The following is a 14,355-nucleotide window of genomic DNA, read 5'->3' as shown; positions in this document are numbered from 1 at the left end:
CGCCACGTCCAGCATGGTGCCACTACCAAACGCATCTTCCCCTCCCCTCCCTTGTCAGCATTCCAAAGGGATCATTCCCTCAGTGACACCCTAGTTCACTCCTCCAACACCTTGTCCCCTTCCCATGCAATCCTCAATACTGGGGAGACCAAACGCAGATTGGGTGACCACTTTGTGGAGCACCTCCGCTCAGTCTGAAAGCATGACCCCGAGCTTTCGGTTGCTTGCCATTTCAACACTCCTCCCTGCTCTCATGCCCACCTCTCTGTCCTGGGTTGGCTGCAGTGTTCCAGTGAACATCAACGCAACCTTGAGGAACAACATCTTATCTACCGATTAAGCATGCTACAGCCAGCTGGACTGAACACTGAGTTCAATAATTTCAGAGCATGAACGGCCCCCTCCTTTTTATTTTGTTATTTTTTCTTTTTTCTTTTTTCTTTTTCTTTTAGTTTGTTTCATCATTCATTTTTTTACCTTGTGCCTGCCCACTTTTTTTCATGTTTGTGCATTGGCCCAGGACTGTTCATTTTTCTGTCAATTAACACCATCTCTGCACTAATGCTTTGTCTTTCAGCGCACCATTAACATCCATTCGCCTTGCTACATGACCTTCGGGTCAGTTATTCTCTGTGACCCTGTCCTATCAACACCTTCACTTTTGTTATCTCTTTTCCCAGCCCTGCTTTATTTGCTTAAAACCTATTACATTTCTAACCTTTGCCAGTTCTGATGAAAGGTCACTGACCTGAAACGTTAACTCTGCTTCTGTCACCGCAGATTCTGCCAGACCTGCTGAGTATTTCCAGCGTTTCTGTTTTTTTATTATCTCTTGGTCCTCCCCTCCTGTCCGTGGCGCTATACGTGTTGGTCCTCCCCTCCTCTCGGTGGCGCTGTAGGAGAGGGTTCTCCTCTCCTGTCTGTGGCCCTGTACGAGCTGGTCCTCCCCTCCTGCGAGTGTCGCTGTTCGAGCTGGTCCTCCCCCGCTGCGAGTGTCGCTGTTCGAGCTGGTCCTCCCCTCCTGCGAGTGGCGCTGTTCCAGCTGGTCTTCCCCTCCTGCGAGTGTCGCTGTTTGAGCTGGTTCTCCCCTCCTGCCTGTGGCGCTGTAGTCGGCAGTGATTTTATTTTCCGGGGGGGGTTTATCTTGCTGCTGGCTGGCTGGGCTGACGTTGCTTGCCACCCGGTCGTGGCTGAAGGGGAAAAATGAGCGTCCGGTTGAATGAGGTTTCGCTGCTGTTGCGGCTCTTGATTTTTTCCTGTTTTTGGGGGTGCGGCATCCTGGGCACGTCCGAGTTGAGCTACGTAACTTGCGGCTCGGTGATCAAATTATTAAATACGCGGCACGACGTGCGCTTGCACTCGCATGATGTGAAGTACGGCTCGGGTAAGCGTGGAGCCAGGATCGTTGGGGTCGGGGTAGGTGGGGGGTGGGGGGAAGGGTGGAGAGAGCAGGGATTGTGGTATGATTGCCTTTAAGATTGATATCCCCTTAAACTGTTAGAATGCTAATGACCAAATACTAACAGGTAGTCACAGTTGCAGAGTCAGAGGACAAGTTTTAAGCAAAAGAACAGCAGCAATATGAATACCAAATTTCCCAGCATGAACTGAAAGGCCATTGATATCTTATCGGAGTTCAAACTTTTCAAACAGAGAATGCAGTTATGCTTCACCGAACAAGAAATTGTAGAACCATAAAAACAGACTGTAACAATACTGGTAGCAGTTGGAAATGAGGCATTACACAGAATCAACATCTCTGGACAGTCTGATGAGGATCAGAAAGATCCCGCAAAGATGTGGAAAGTGCTCGAAGATCAGCTCTGATTATGAGTGAATTTTAGAATTCACCGCCTGGAACTGATGTCCTACGGGCAATAGCCACAAAATCAACAGACCAGTTTGTCAGTAGACGCCGTAGTAGTAAGGACAATGATGCGACTTCTCAGAAACTGAGCTGTCGGACCGAATAATGGAACTAGCAATTGTACTGACATTCAATTAAGCGTTTTGTAAAGACTTCTTGGGTGGGGAGAAACAAAGGTCACAGCATTGATGCACTGCTGGAAGATGGCAGGAAATACAAAACCATTGTAGCTGGACAACTGATATCCTGGGGGAGTATTTGCTAGAGTGGTTGGGGCAGGTTTAAACTAAAATGGCAGGGGGATGGGAACCTTTGCAAGAAGTCAGAGGAGGGAGGGATCAAAGACAAGAACCAAAGACAGTAAGGGGGATAAGAAAAGTGATAAGCAGAGAAATCAAGGGCCAAAATCAAACAGGGCCACAGTGAAAAATAGTGGGAAGGGGACAAGTAATGTTAAAAAGGCAAGCCTTAAGGCTTTGTGCCTTAACACGTGGAGCATTTGCAATAAAGTGGATGAATTAATAGCGCAAATAGATGTAAACGGGTATGATATAGTCGGGATTATTCAGACTACTAGAAAAGATCGGATGTCCACCAAAGCTACTAAGTATCATCACTTCATTCCATGACAATATGAAAGGCACAATTCAGCATAGCGGCACCTCATCAGACCTCTTTCCTATCCTGAGTGGCGTCAAACAGGGCTGTGTTCTCGCACCTACACTGTTTGGGATCTTCTTGTCCCTGCTGCTCTCTCATGCGTTCAAGTCTTCAGAAGAAGGAATTTTCCTCCACACAAGATCAGGTGGTATGTTGTTCAACCTTGCCTGTCTAAGAGTGAAGACCAAAGTACGGAAAGTTATCATCAGGGAACTCCTCTTTGCTGACGCTGCATTAACATCTCACACTGAAGAGTGTCTGCAGAGACTCATCGACAGGTTTGCGGCTGCCTGCAACGAATTTGGCCTAACCATCAGCCTCAAGAAAACGAACATCATGGGATAGGACGTCAGAAATGCTCCATCCATCAATATCGGCGACCACCATCTGGAAGTGGTTCAAGAGTTCACCTACCTAGGCTCAACTATCACCAGTAACCTGTCTCTCGATGCAGAAATCAGCAAGCGCATGGGAAAGGTTTCCACTGCTATGTCCAGACTGGCCAAGAAAGTGTGGGAAAATGGCGCACTGACACGGAACACAAAAGTCTGAGTGTATCAGGCCTGTGTCCTCAGTACCTCGCTCTACGGCAGCGAGGCCTGGACAACGTATGTCAGCCAAGAGCGACGTCTCAATACATTCCATCTTTGCTGCCTCCGGAGAATACTTGGCATCAGGTGGCAGGACCGTATCTCCAACACAGAAGTCCTCGAGGCGACCAACATCCCCAGCATTTCCACCCTACTGAGCCAGGGGCGCTTGAGATGGCTTGGCCATGTGAGCCGCATGAAAGATGACAGGATCCCCAAGGACACATTGTACAGCGAGCTCGTCACTGGTATCAGACCCACCGGCCATCCATGTCTCCGCTTTAAAGATGTCTGCAAACGCGACATGAAGTCCTGTGACATTGATCACAAGTCGTGGAGTCAGTTGCCAGTGATCGCCAGAGCTGGCGGGCAGCCATAAAGGTGGGGCTAAAGAGTGGCGAGTCGAAGAGACTTAGCAGTTGGCAGGAAAAAAGACAGAAGCGCTAGGGGAGAGCCAACTGTGTAACAGCCCAGACAACCAATTTTATCTGCAGCGCCTGTGGAAGAGTCTGTCACTCTAGTATTGGCCTTTATAGCCACTCCAGGCGCTGCTTCACAAACCACTGACCTGCTCCAGGCGCTTACCCATTGTCTCTGGAGACGAAGACATGGCTGCAAGGTGACCAGGGATGGGAAATGAACATCCAGGGGTATTCAGTATTTAGGGAGGACAGGCAAAAGGCGGTGGAGTTGCATTGCTGGTTAAAGAGGAAATTAATGCAATAGTGAGGAAAAATATTAGCTTTGACTATGTGGAATCTGTATGGGTAGAGCTGAGAAACACTAAGGGGCAAAAAACATTAGTGGGGGTTGTATAGCGACCACCAAACTGTCGTGGTGATGTTGGGAATGGCATTAAACAGGAAATTAGAGATGCATGCGATAAAGGATCATCTGTAATTATGGGTGGCTTTAATCTGCATATAGATTGGGCAAGTCAAATTAGTCACAATACCGTAGAGGAGGAATTCTTGTAGTGTATACGGGATGATTTTCTGGACCAATACGTTGAGGAACCAACTAGGGAACAGGCCATAATAAAAGCAAAATACTGCGGATTCTGGAAATCTGAAATAAAAACAAATACTGGAAATACTCAGCAGGTCTGGCAGCATCTGTGGAGAGAGAAGCAGAGTTGACGTTTCAGGTCAGTGACCCTTCTTCAGAACTGGCAAATATTAGAAATGTGAAAGGTTATAAGCAAGTAAAGTGGGGGTGGGGCAAGAGATAACAAAGGAGAAGGTGTAGATAGGACAAGGTCACAGAATAGCTGACCAGAAGGTCGTGGAGCAAAGACAAACAATCTATTAATGGTGTGTTGAAAGACAAAGCATTAGTATAGATAGGGCGTTAACGGACTGAAAATTGAACAGCTGCAAGTACAAACATGAAAAAAAACGGTGGGTAAGCAAACTGAACAAACTAAGATGAAATAAAATAAAGTAAACACATAAAATATATATAAAAAAAGAAAAAAATAACAAAAAATCAAAGTAAAATGGGGGGCTTGTCATGCTCTGAAATGATTGAACTCAATGTTCAGTCCGGCAAACAGGACTGTCTGGCAGACCAATTGTGTCAGCCTGCTCCTGCTCCAGTGAACTTATTTCTTCCTATCTTGACTCTATCTTTTCTCCGCTGGTCCAGTGTCTTCCCACTTATATCCGTGATTCTTCTGACGCCCTACATCATTTTGACAATTTCCAGTTTCCTGGCCCCAACCGCCTCCTCTTCACTATGGACATCCAATCTCTCTGCACCTCCATCCTCCACCAGGACGGTTTGAGGGCTCTCCGCTTCTTCCTTGAACAGAGGCCCAACCAGTCCCCATCCACCACCACCCTCCTCCGCCTGGCTGAACAACTTCTCACATTGAACAACTTCTCCTTCCATTCACTTCCTTCAAGTAAAAGGTGTTGCTATGAGTACCCGCATGGGTCCTAGTTGGCCTGTCTTTTTGTGGGATATGTCGAACATTCCTTGTTCCAGTCCTACTCAGGCCCCCTCCCTCTCCTCTTTTTCCAGTACATTGATGACTGTATCGGTGCCGTTTCCTGCTCCGGCCCCGAACTGGAAAACTTTAACAACTTTGCTTCCAGTTTCCACCTTTCTCTCACCTCTACATGGTCCATCTCTGACACTTCCCTTCCCTTCCTCCACTTCTCTTATGGCCATCTCTGGGGATCAGCTGTCTACTAATATCCAATATAAGCCCACCGACTCCCACCGCTACCTCAACTACGCTTCACACCCTACCTCCTGTAAGGACTCCATTCCATTCTCCCAGTTTCTCCGTCTCCGATGCATCTGCTCTGATGATGGTATCTTCCATGACAGTACTTCTGATATGTCTTCCTTTTTCCTCAGCCGAGGATTCCCCCCCACTGTGGTTGACAGGGCCCTCAACCGTGTCTGGCCCATTTCCCGCATCTCTACCCTCACCCCTTCCCCTCCCTCCCTCCCAGAACCGGGACAGGGTTCCCCTCGTCCTCACTTTCCACCCCATCCGCCTCCATATCCAAAGGATCATCCTCTGCCATTTCCGCCACCTCCAGAGTGATGCCACTACCAAACGCATCTTCCCCTCCCTTCCGCTGTCAGCATTCTGAAGGGATCGTTCCCTCCGTGACACCCTGGTCCACTCCTCCATTACCCCCACCACCTTGTCCCCTTCCCATGGCACCTTCCCCTGCAATCGCAGGAGGTGTAATGCCTGCCCAGTTACCTCCTCTCTCCTCACTATCCCTGGCCCAAAACACTCCTTTTAGGTGAAGCAGCGATTTACTTGTACTTCTTTCAATGTAGTATACTGTATTCGCTGCTCACAATGTGGTCTCCTCTACGTTGGGGAGACCAAACACAGACTGGGTGACCGTTTTGCGGAACACCTCTGCTCAGTCCGCAAGCAGGACCCCGAGCTTCCGGTCGCTTGCCATTTCAACATTCCCCCCTGCTCTCATGCTCACATCTCTGTCCTGGGATTGCTGCAGTGTTCCAGTAAACATCAATGCAAGCTCGAGGAACAGCATCTCATTTACCGATTAGGCACACTACAGCCTGCCGGACTGAACATTGAGTTCAATAATTTCAGAGCCTGATGGGCCCGCCATTTTACTTTTATTTTTAGATATCTTTTTCTTTTTTATATATATATATATTTTTGTGTTTACTTTCTTTTATTTCATCTTAGTTTGTTCAGTTTGCTTACCCACTGTTTTTTTTCACATTTGTACTTGCGGCTGTTCAATTTTCAGTCCGTTAACACCCTATCTGTACTAATACTTTGTGTTTCAACACACCATTAACATATTGTTTGCCTTTGCTCCACGACCTTCTGGTCAGCTATTCTGTGACCTTGTCCTATCTACACCTTCTCCTTTGTTATCTCTTGCCCCCGCTTTACTTGCTTATAACCTTTTACATTTCTTCAGAACTGGCAAATATTAGAAGGGTCACTGACCTGAAACGTTAACTCTGCTTCTCTCTCCACAGATGCGGCCAGACCTGCTGAGTATTTCCAGCATTTCTTGTTTTTATGTTATATTAGAGAACAGGCTATCCTAGACTGGGTATTGTGTAATGAGAGAGGAATAATTGACAGTCTAGTGGTGCGAGACCCTTTGGGGATGAGCGACCATAATATGATAGAATTCTTCATCAAGATGGAGAGTGACGTAGTTGATTCTGAGACTAGGGTCCTGAATCTTAGTAAAGGAAACTACGAAGGTATGAGGCGCGAGTTGGCTATGATGGATTGGGAAACATTACTTAAAGGGATGACGGTGGATAGGCAATGGCAAACATTTAAAGAGCGCATGGATGAACTGCAACAATTGTTTTTCCCTGTCTGGTGGAATAGTAAAATGGGAAAGGTAGCCAAACCACGGCTTATAAGGGGAATTAGAGATAGCATTAGATCCAAGGAAGAGGCATATAAATTTGCCAGAAAAAAACAACGGACTAGAGGATTGGGAGCAATTTAGAATTCAGCAAAGGAGGCCCAAGGGATTGATTAAGAAGGGGAAAATAGAGTACGAGAGCAAGCTTGCGGGGAACATAACAACTGACTGTAAAAGTTTCTAGGTATGTGAAGAGAAAAAGATTGGTGAAGACAGATGTAGGTCCCTTACAGTCAGAAACAGGGGAATTTATTATGGGGAACAAAGAAATGGCTGACCAACTAAATGTATACTTCAGTTCTGCCTTCACAAAGGAGGACACAAATATCATACCAGAAATGTTGGGGAACACAGGGCTTAGTGAGAGAGAGGGACTGAAGGAAATCAGTATTATTAGAGAAATGGTGTTGGGGAAATTGATGGAATTGAAGGCAGATAAATCCCCAGGACCTGATGGTATGCATCCCAGAGTACTTAAGGAAAGCGGCCCTAGAAATAGTGGATGCATTGGTGGTCATCGTCCAAGATTCTATAGACTCTGGAACAGTTCCTACAGATTGGAGGGTATCTAATGTAACCCCACTATTTAAAAAGGGAGGTAGAGAGAAAGCAGAGAATTATAGACCAGTCAGCCTGATGTCGGTAGTGGGGAAAGTTCTATAGTCCATTATCAAAGATTTTATAGTAGAACACTTAGAGAACAGTGGTAGAATCGGGCAAAGTCAGCATGGATTTACGAAAGGGAAATCATGCTTGACAAATCTACTAGAATTCTTCGAGGATGTAACTAGTAGAGTTGATGAGGGGGAGCCAGTGGATGTGGTTTATTTGGACTTTCAGAAGGCTTTCGACAAAAGTCCCACATAAGAGATTAGTGTGTAAGCGCATGGGATTGGGGATAGTGTATAATGAATAGAAAATTGGTTGTCAGACAGGAAACAAAGAGTAGGGATAAATGGGTCTTTTTCCGAATGGCAGGCAGTGACTAGTGGGGTACCGCAGGGATCGGTGCTAGAACCCCAGCTGTTCACAATATATATTCATGATTTAGATGAGGGAACTAAATGTAATCTCCCCAAATTTGCAGTTGTCACAAAACTGGGTGGGAGGGTGAGTTGTGAGGAGGATGCAGAGAGGCTTCAGGGTGATTTGGACAAGTTGAGTGAGTGGGCTAATGCATGGCAGATGCAGTATAATGTGGATAAATGTGAGGTTATCCACTTTGGTAGCAAAAATAGGAAGGCAGATTGTTATCTGAACAACTATAAACTGAGAGAGGGGAATATGCAGCAAGATCTGGGTGTTCTTGTGTACCAGTCGTTGAAGGTAAGCATGCAAGTGCAACAAGTGGTAAAAAAGGCAAATGGTATGTTGGCCTTCATAGCGAGAGGATTCGAGTACAGGAGCAGGGATGTCTTGCTGCAATTATACAGGGCCTTGGTGAGGCCACACCTGGAGTATTGTGTGCAGTTTTGGTCTCCTTATCTGAGGAAGGATGTTCTTGCTATAGAGGGAGTGCAGCGAAGGTTTACCAGACTGATTCCTGGGATGGCAGGACTGACATATGAGGAGAGATTGAGTCTGTTAGGATTATATTCGCTGGAGTTCAGAAGAGTTAGGGGGGATCTCATAGAAACCTATAAAATTCTAACAGGATTTGACAGGGTAGATGCAGGAAGGATGTTCCTGATGGTGGGGGAGTCCAGAACCAGGGGTCATAGTCTAAGGATACAGGGTAAACTTTTCAGGACTGAGATGAGGAGAAATTTCTTCACCCAGAGAGTGGTGAGCCTGTGGAATTTGCTACCACAGAAAGCAGTTGAGGCCAAAACACTATGTTTTCAAGAAGGAGTTAGATATAGCTCTTGGGTCTGTAGGGATCAAAGGGTATGGGGTGAAAGCGGGAACAGATTACTGAGTTTGGATGATCAGCCATGATCATAATGAATGGCAGAGCAGGCTCGAAGGGCCGAATGGCCTACTCCTGCTCCTATTTTCTATGCTTCTATGTAAGAGCACCTGTAAGCACTAGGTGCAGCCAACAGTATCGGCACCATAACCAGGTCGAAAAGAGAAAGCAAGCTGTGTGGTAATTGCGCTCTGTCCCACTCACAGTGAAATCCCCCTACATTTCATGACCTGTGCATGGCGTGCGGTGCAAAAGGACGCTGGGCCCACCTATGCAAGAAATCTGGCTCCAAAGACACAGACAAACGGAAGAACCGCACAACAACAGGGCAACTGCAGCAAGGAGAGCACCAGAGACCTGCATAAACGCAAGCTGAAAAGTAAATCCACGGCGAATAAAAAAAATTTCCAACGACTCCAGTACGTATCTTTGAATATTCGGACTGGTAGGATATTTGCAGTAGCGCCAGTGTCAAGACTCAACGAGAAGTAATTCTCAGCCAGAAGATGATCAAGCATTCCACATTCTGAACCTGACACATCAGGTTGGTGAAGTCAAACGACTGGAAGCTTTCACCATGATTAACTTCATGTGCCCAAAGAAAGCTGACAAACATATACTCGGTCAAGATTGACACTGGCGCTACTGCAAATATCCTACCAGTCCGAATATTCAAAGATACGTACTGGAGTCGTTGGAAATTTTTTTTATTCGTTTGTGGGATATGGGTGTCGCTGGCTAGGCCAGTACTTATTGCCCATCCCTAATTGCCCTTGAATTGAGTGGCTTGCTAGGCCATTTCAGAAGGCTCTTTTTTTAAAAGTCAACCACATTGTTGTGGGTCTGGAGGCACATGTACGCCGGGCCAGGTAAGGATGGCAGATTTCCTTCCCGAAAGGATATTAATGAACCAGTTGGGTGTTTACAACAATCAACAGTGGTTTCATGGTCACCATTAGACTAGCTTTTAATTCGAGGTTTATTAATTGAATTCACATTTCACCATCTGCTGTGTTGGAACCTGTGTACCCCAGAGCATTATCCTGGGCTCCAGATTACTAGTCTTGTGATAAATCAATGATGCAACCAATACAACTCATTGCTTATATGTTTGCTAAATGATTACCCTATTTGTAACATTTCATATTCTTGATCTCCAGAATACATTAAAAATGCAAGAAAACGAATACTTTATAAATTGGTAACTGATCAACTGTGATACTAAAATCTGTTACAGGGATATGAACTCTTGGTAGTTGTGATAAAAATTGAATAAGTATTTCAAATCCAACATGCACAGAAAAACTCAAGAACTAAAAGATGAAGCTCTAAGTTGTTCTGTAACAGTCAGTTATAGACTATAATAGTCCTGCAATCCCTACTCAGTATCTCAAAATAGAGATGCGGGAGGACATTTGGCTGATCCATCCAATCATAAGGGGCACTTAATTGTCTCATTCCTTTATTTGGCAGCCCATTTCAGTTTATTTTCTTTTGTGTTAAGAATTTCCTCACCAATTTGAGCCTGCGTGCAATTGTCCTGGTATCATGGCAGACCTTAAGTAGTATCTGACTATTTTTGCATGAAATTATAAAACAATTAAAATTCACTGAAGTTAAATAGGTGTCAGTTTACTGGTCTGAAATTTGAAAAGGCTAGTTCTCATTGACTCCGATTCAGCTAGCAAATGAGTTCCATCTGGATGGGTTACAAAAAGTGAACACCATCTCAGGGTTATTCATTTTTAAGTTTATTAAGTTGCTACTTGCTTGGTTTTCTAGGCATCTGATTCAGTGTCACTTATTGAGTTACTGCAGTTCTGCCCACACACAGTAGTACTTTGCTCAGCTGGGAGCAACAGGATGAGTTAAGGGAAAACAGATTTTTGAAAATGATTGCAAAATATGTTGATTTTGTAATATTTATTGCCAATAAGAATTCTCTAATTCGAGTATTTGTAAAACACTCTTGTTCTTTTGAGGACCTTGCTAGTTTTGGCTGTAGATTTCAGTCTTTCAAGAACTACTGTCCATGCTGTTTCTCCCTGGAGTATTTTTTAAACTAATAGTCAAAGTAACTGCTACAATGCCATTCTGTTTCAGGAAGTGGCCAACAGTCTGTGACCGGAGTAACTGAAGCAGATGACAGTAATAGTTACTGGAGGATACGTGGAAAAAGTGATATTGTGTGCCAGCGTGGAAATCCAGTAAAATGTGGTGAGACTATTCGATTGACCCATATCAACACAGGCCGTAACTTGCACAGCCATTACTTTACATCACCATTATCAGGAAACCAGGTGAGTTAACTAAGTTGATATTTTTTCAACGTTTATGTCCTCTGTGTGTGATCTTTTTTAAAATTGTAAGTCCTCTTAAATTAATATGCACTTTTGACTATATTAGTTTAGAAGTCTGTTGCTGAAATTTTCAACCAGAAACAAAATTAGCTTTAGTACCAGTCCTCCAGAAACCACCTAGTTTTGTATGTTTTTGCAGTAGCTGGTTCTGTTTCAAAATAGCATATTTTTTGAGCTTCTGCATCTGCAATTGTTTTAAAGTCACTCAGCCATTTATATAGGCAATCATGTAAGACTCAATGGCTAAGGAAAGTCTGTAGCAGGGTTGTCCAACATATGGCCTGCCAAAGGTTTCCATCTGGCCCGCAGGTGTAAACTGTTCCTCCTCCTCCTCACCAGGGCTCCGTGACTGGAGATGGGAAATTTCCCATTGTCATCTTCTTGCAGAGCGGCCTTATTAAAAACATGGCGCTGTCAGTTTCACACTTCTTTTAAAAGCCTGCTGGAAAACCACAAATCTGTCAAAGTTGGGAAGCAGGTTCCTGCTTCAGTAGCTAGCTGTTAGCTGTGAAATTCAGCGCAATGTTTTTAAACAGACTGATCAACCGCAAAGCTGCTGTGCTGAGCTGAGCGCTCCTGCAACTGTCAGAGAGGGGAACAGAAAGAGAGACGGGGGAACAGAGAGGGGCAACGGATGAGGGGAGAGAGGGGAGAGAGAGGGGCAACGGAGAAAGGGGAGAGAGAGGGGTAACGGAGAGGGGGGGAGAGGGGGGTCAACGGAGAGAGGGGGGAATAGAGAGGGAGAGGGGGGAATAGAGGGGGAGAGAGGGGGGAATAGGGAGAGAGGGGGGTATAGAGAGAGGGAGAGAGGGGGGTATAGAGAGGGAGAGAGTGGGGTATAGAGAGGGGGAGAGGGGGGTATAGAGAGAGGGAGAGGGGGAAGGAAAGGGGGGGCGAAGGAGGGGGGGAATAGAGAGTGAGTGAGGAGGGGAACGCGGGGGGAGAGAGAGAGGCAGACAGAGAGAGAGAGATCAGGATCACCCCTGAAAGATGGACATCTATCCAGAGTACTCTGCATCACTACATCAAGTGTGCGGGCAGAGATTGACTACTTATGCAAGCAGAAACAATGCCAGTTATGTCAATAAATCAGTTTTCAGTATAGTGACGAGAAAGTAAGTCAATAAATTAGTCTTCTCATTTAAAGCTTCTTCACAAAGATGCACATTTGTTGTTGTTTTTATTAGTAAGATAAGTTTTTAATACCTTTTATCTTTCGAAATTTTCTCACCGGCCCCCCGGACCCATTTGACTATATCCACTCCACTTCCTATTCCCAACCAAATAAAGTTTTTTCCCTAGGCTTCCCCTTGCCCTAACACTAAACTGTTTCTCTCTCATCTTCCCTCATGCCCTCTCCAAGCTCACCTTTTCCATAATGTCACCTCCTGATCCCTGGATCCAATTGCCACCAAGTTGCTGAGCACCCAACTTCCCCTCCTGGCCCCCATTCTGGATGGCATTGTTAAAGGTTCCCATCATCAGTTCATCAGTTGCTGTCACTGTGCTTTCAAAACCTTTGTCAGCACCCTGTTCCTCAAAAAAACACACCCTCAACTCCTGCCCTTGCAAACTATCCATCCGTAACTCCTTTACCTTTTAAATATTTCTTCCAAAATCCATGCCCACCTTCCCCACAACTCCCCGTTGGAAACTTTGCAGTCAGGCTTCTATCCCTGCACTGAAATGGCCCCAACCAAAGTCTTCTGACTGTGATCATAGCATATTATCCCTCCTTGACATTTTTTGCAATCTGTAACGCTGTCGACAACACCATCCTTCTCTTCATTGTCTATCTCTGTTGAACTGCTGTTATTTCTTTTTTATTCGTTCATATGGGATATGAGCATCGCTGACGAGGCTAGCATTTATTGCCCATCCCTAATTGACCTCGAGAAGATGGTGGTACCTTTTAGAACTGCTTACCAGTATGTATGTTGTAGGCACTACCACAGTGCTGTTGGGAAGGGAGTCCCAGGACTTTGGCCAAGGAACAGTGATATTGTTCCATCAGGATGGAATGTGTCTTGGAGGGGAACTTGCAGGTAGTGGTGCTCCCATATGTCTGCTACCCTTGTCCTTCTAGGTGGCAGAGGTCATGGTTTGGAAGATGCTGTTGAAGAAGTCTTAACAAGCTGTTGCAGTGCATCTTATAGATGATGCACTCTACAACCTTGGTGCATTGGTAATGGAGGGAGTGACTGTTTAAGGTGGTGGATAGGGTGCCAATCAAGCGGGCTGCTTTGACCTGGGTAGTGTTGAGTTTCTTGAGTGTTGGAGCTGCACTCATCCAGGCAAGTGTTGAGTATTCCATCGCACTCCTGACTTGTGCCTTTTAGATAGCGGACAGGCTCTGGGGAGTCGGGAAGTGAGTTACCTGTTGCTGAATTCTGCCCTTGTAATCACAGCATTTGTGGTTGGTCCTGTTAAGTTTCTGGTCACTCTCAATCCCCAGGATGTTGGTGGGGGAATTCAGCAATGGTAATGCCATTAAATGTTCAGGGGAGATGGCTAGATTCTGTCTTGTTGGAGATGGTTATTGCCTGGCACTTCTGTGGCATGAATGTTAATTGCCAATCTTCAACTCAAGCCTGAATGTTGTCCGGGTCATCTTGGTTTTGGGTATGAACTGCTTCAGTGTCTGAGGAGTTGCGAATGGAGCTGAACGCGATATCCCCACTTCTGATCTTATGGAGGGAAGATCATTGATAAAGCAACTGAAAATGGTTTGAGTTGTTACAGTACCCTGAAGAACTCCTGCCGTGATGTTCTGGGGCTGAGATGATTGGCCTCCAATAGCCACAGCCATCTTCCTTCGTGCTAGGTATGACTCCAGCCAGTGAAGAGTGTTCTTCCAATTCCCTTTGATTTTCATTTTACTGGAGCTCCTTGATGCCACACCCTATCAAATGTTGTTGTGATCTCAAGAGCAGTCACTGTCACCTCACCTGCAAAATTCAGCCTTTTGTCCATGTTTGGAACAAGTCTGGAGTCGAGTGGTGCAGGCTGAACCTTATCTATGCATCAGTGAACAGATTATTGATGAATTAGTGCTGGTTGGTGGCACTGC

The 14,355-nt window shown here is 45.5% G+C and overlaps 1 protein-coding gene across 1 annotated transcript in view; it reads left to right on the top strand.

The window, feature by feature from the left end:
* Positions 1-1,082: 1,082 nt before the first annotated feature.
* The window catches only part of LOC137346687 (stromal cell-derived factor 2-like), a 34,940-nt gene continuing 21,667 nt past the window's right edge, over positions 1,083-14,355 (top strand). The window contains exons 1-2 of the mRNA XM_068010379.1: positions 1,083-1,384; positions 11,029-11,225. Of these exons, the coding sequence (XP_067866480.1) occupies positions 1,204-1,384; positions 11,029-11,225 (378 nt within the window). The 5' untranslated portion in view covers positions 1,083-1,203. The remainder of the gene's footprint in view (positions 1,385-11,028; positions 11,226-14,355) is intronic.

The sequence above is a fragment of the Heterodontus francisci genome, chromosome 30 (genome assembly GCF_036365525.1).
Source record: "Heterodontus francisci isolate sHetFra1 chromosome 30, sHetFra1.hap1, whole genome shotgun sequence".
Taxonomy (NCBI): Eukaryota; Metazoa; Chordata; class Chondrichthyes; order Heterodontiformes; family Heterodontidae; genus Heterodontus; species Heterodontus francisci.
The sequence above is the reverse complement of the archived record's forward strand: the minus strand, read 5'-3'. Positions and strand labels throughout refer to the sequence as shown.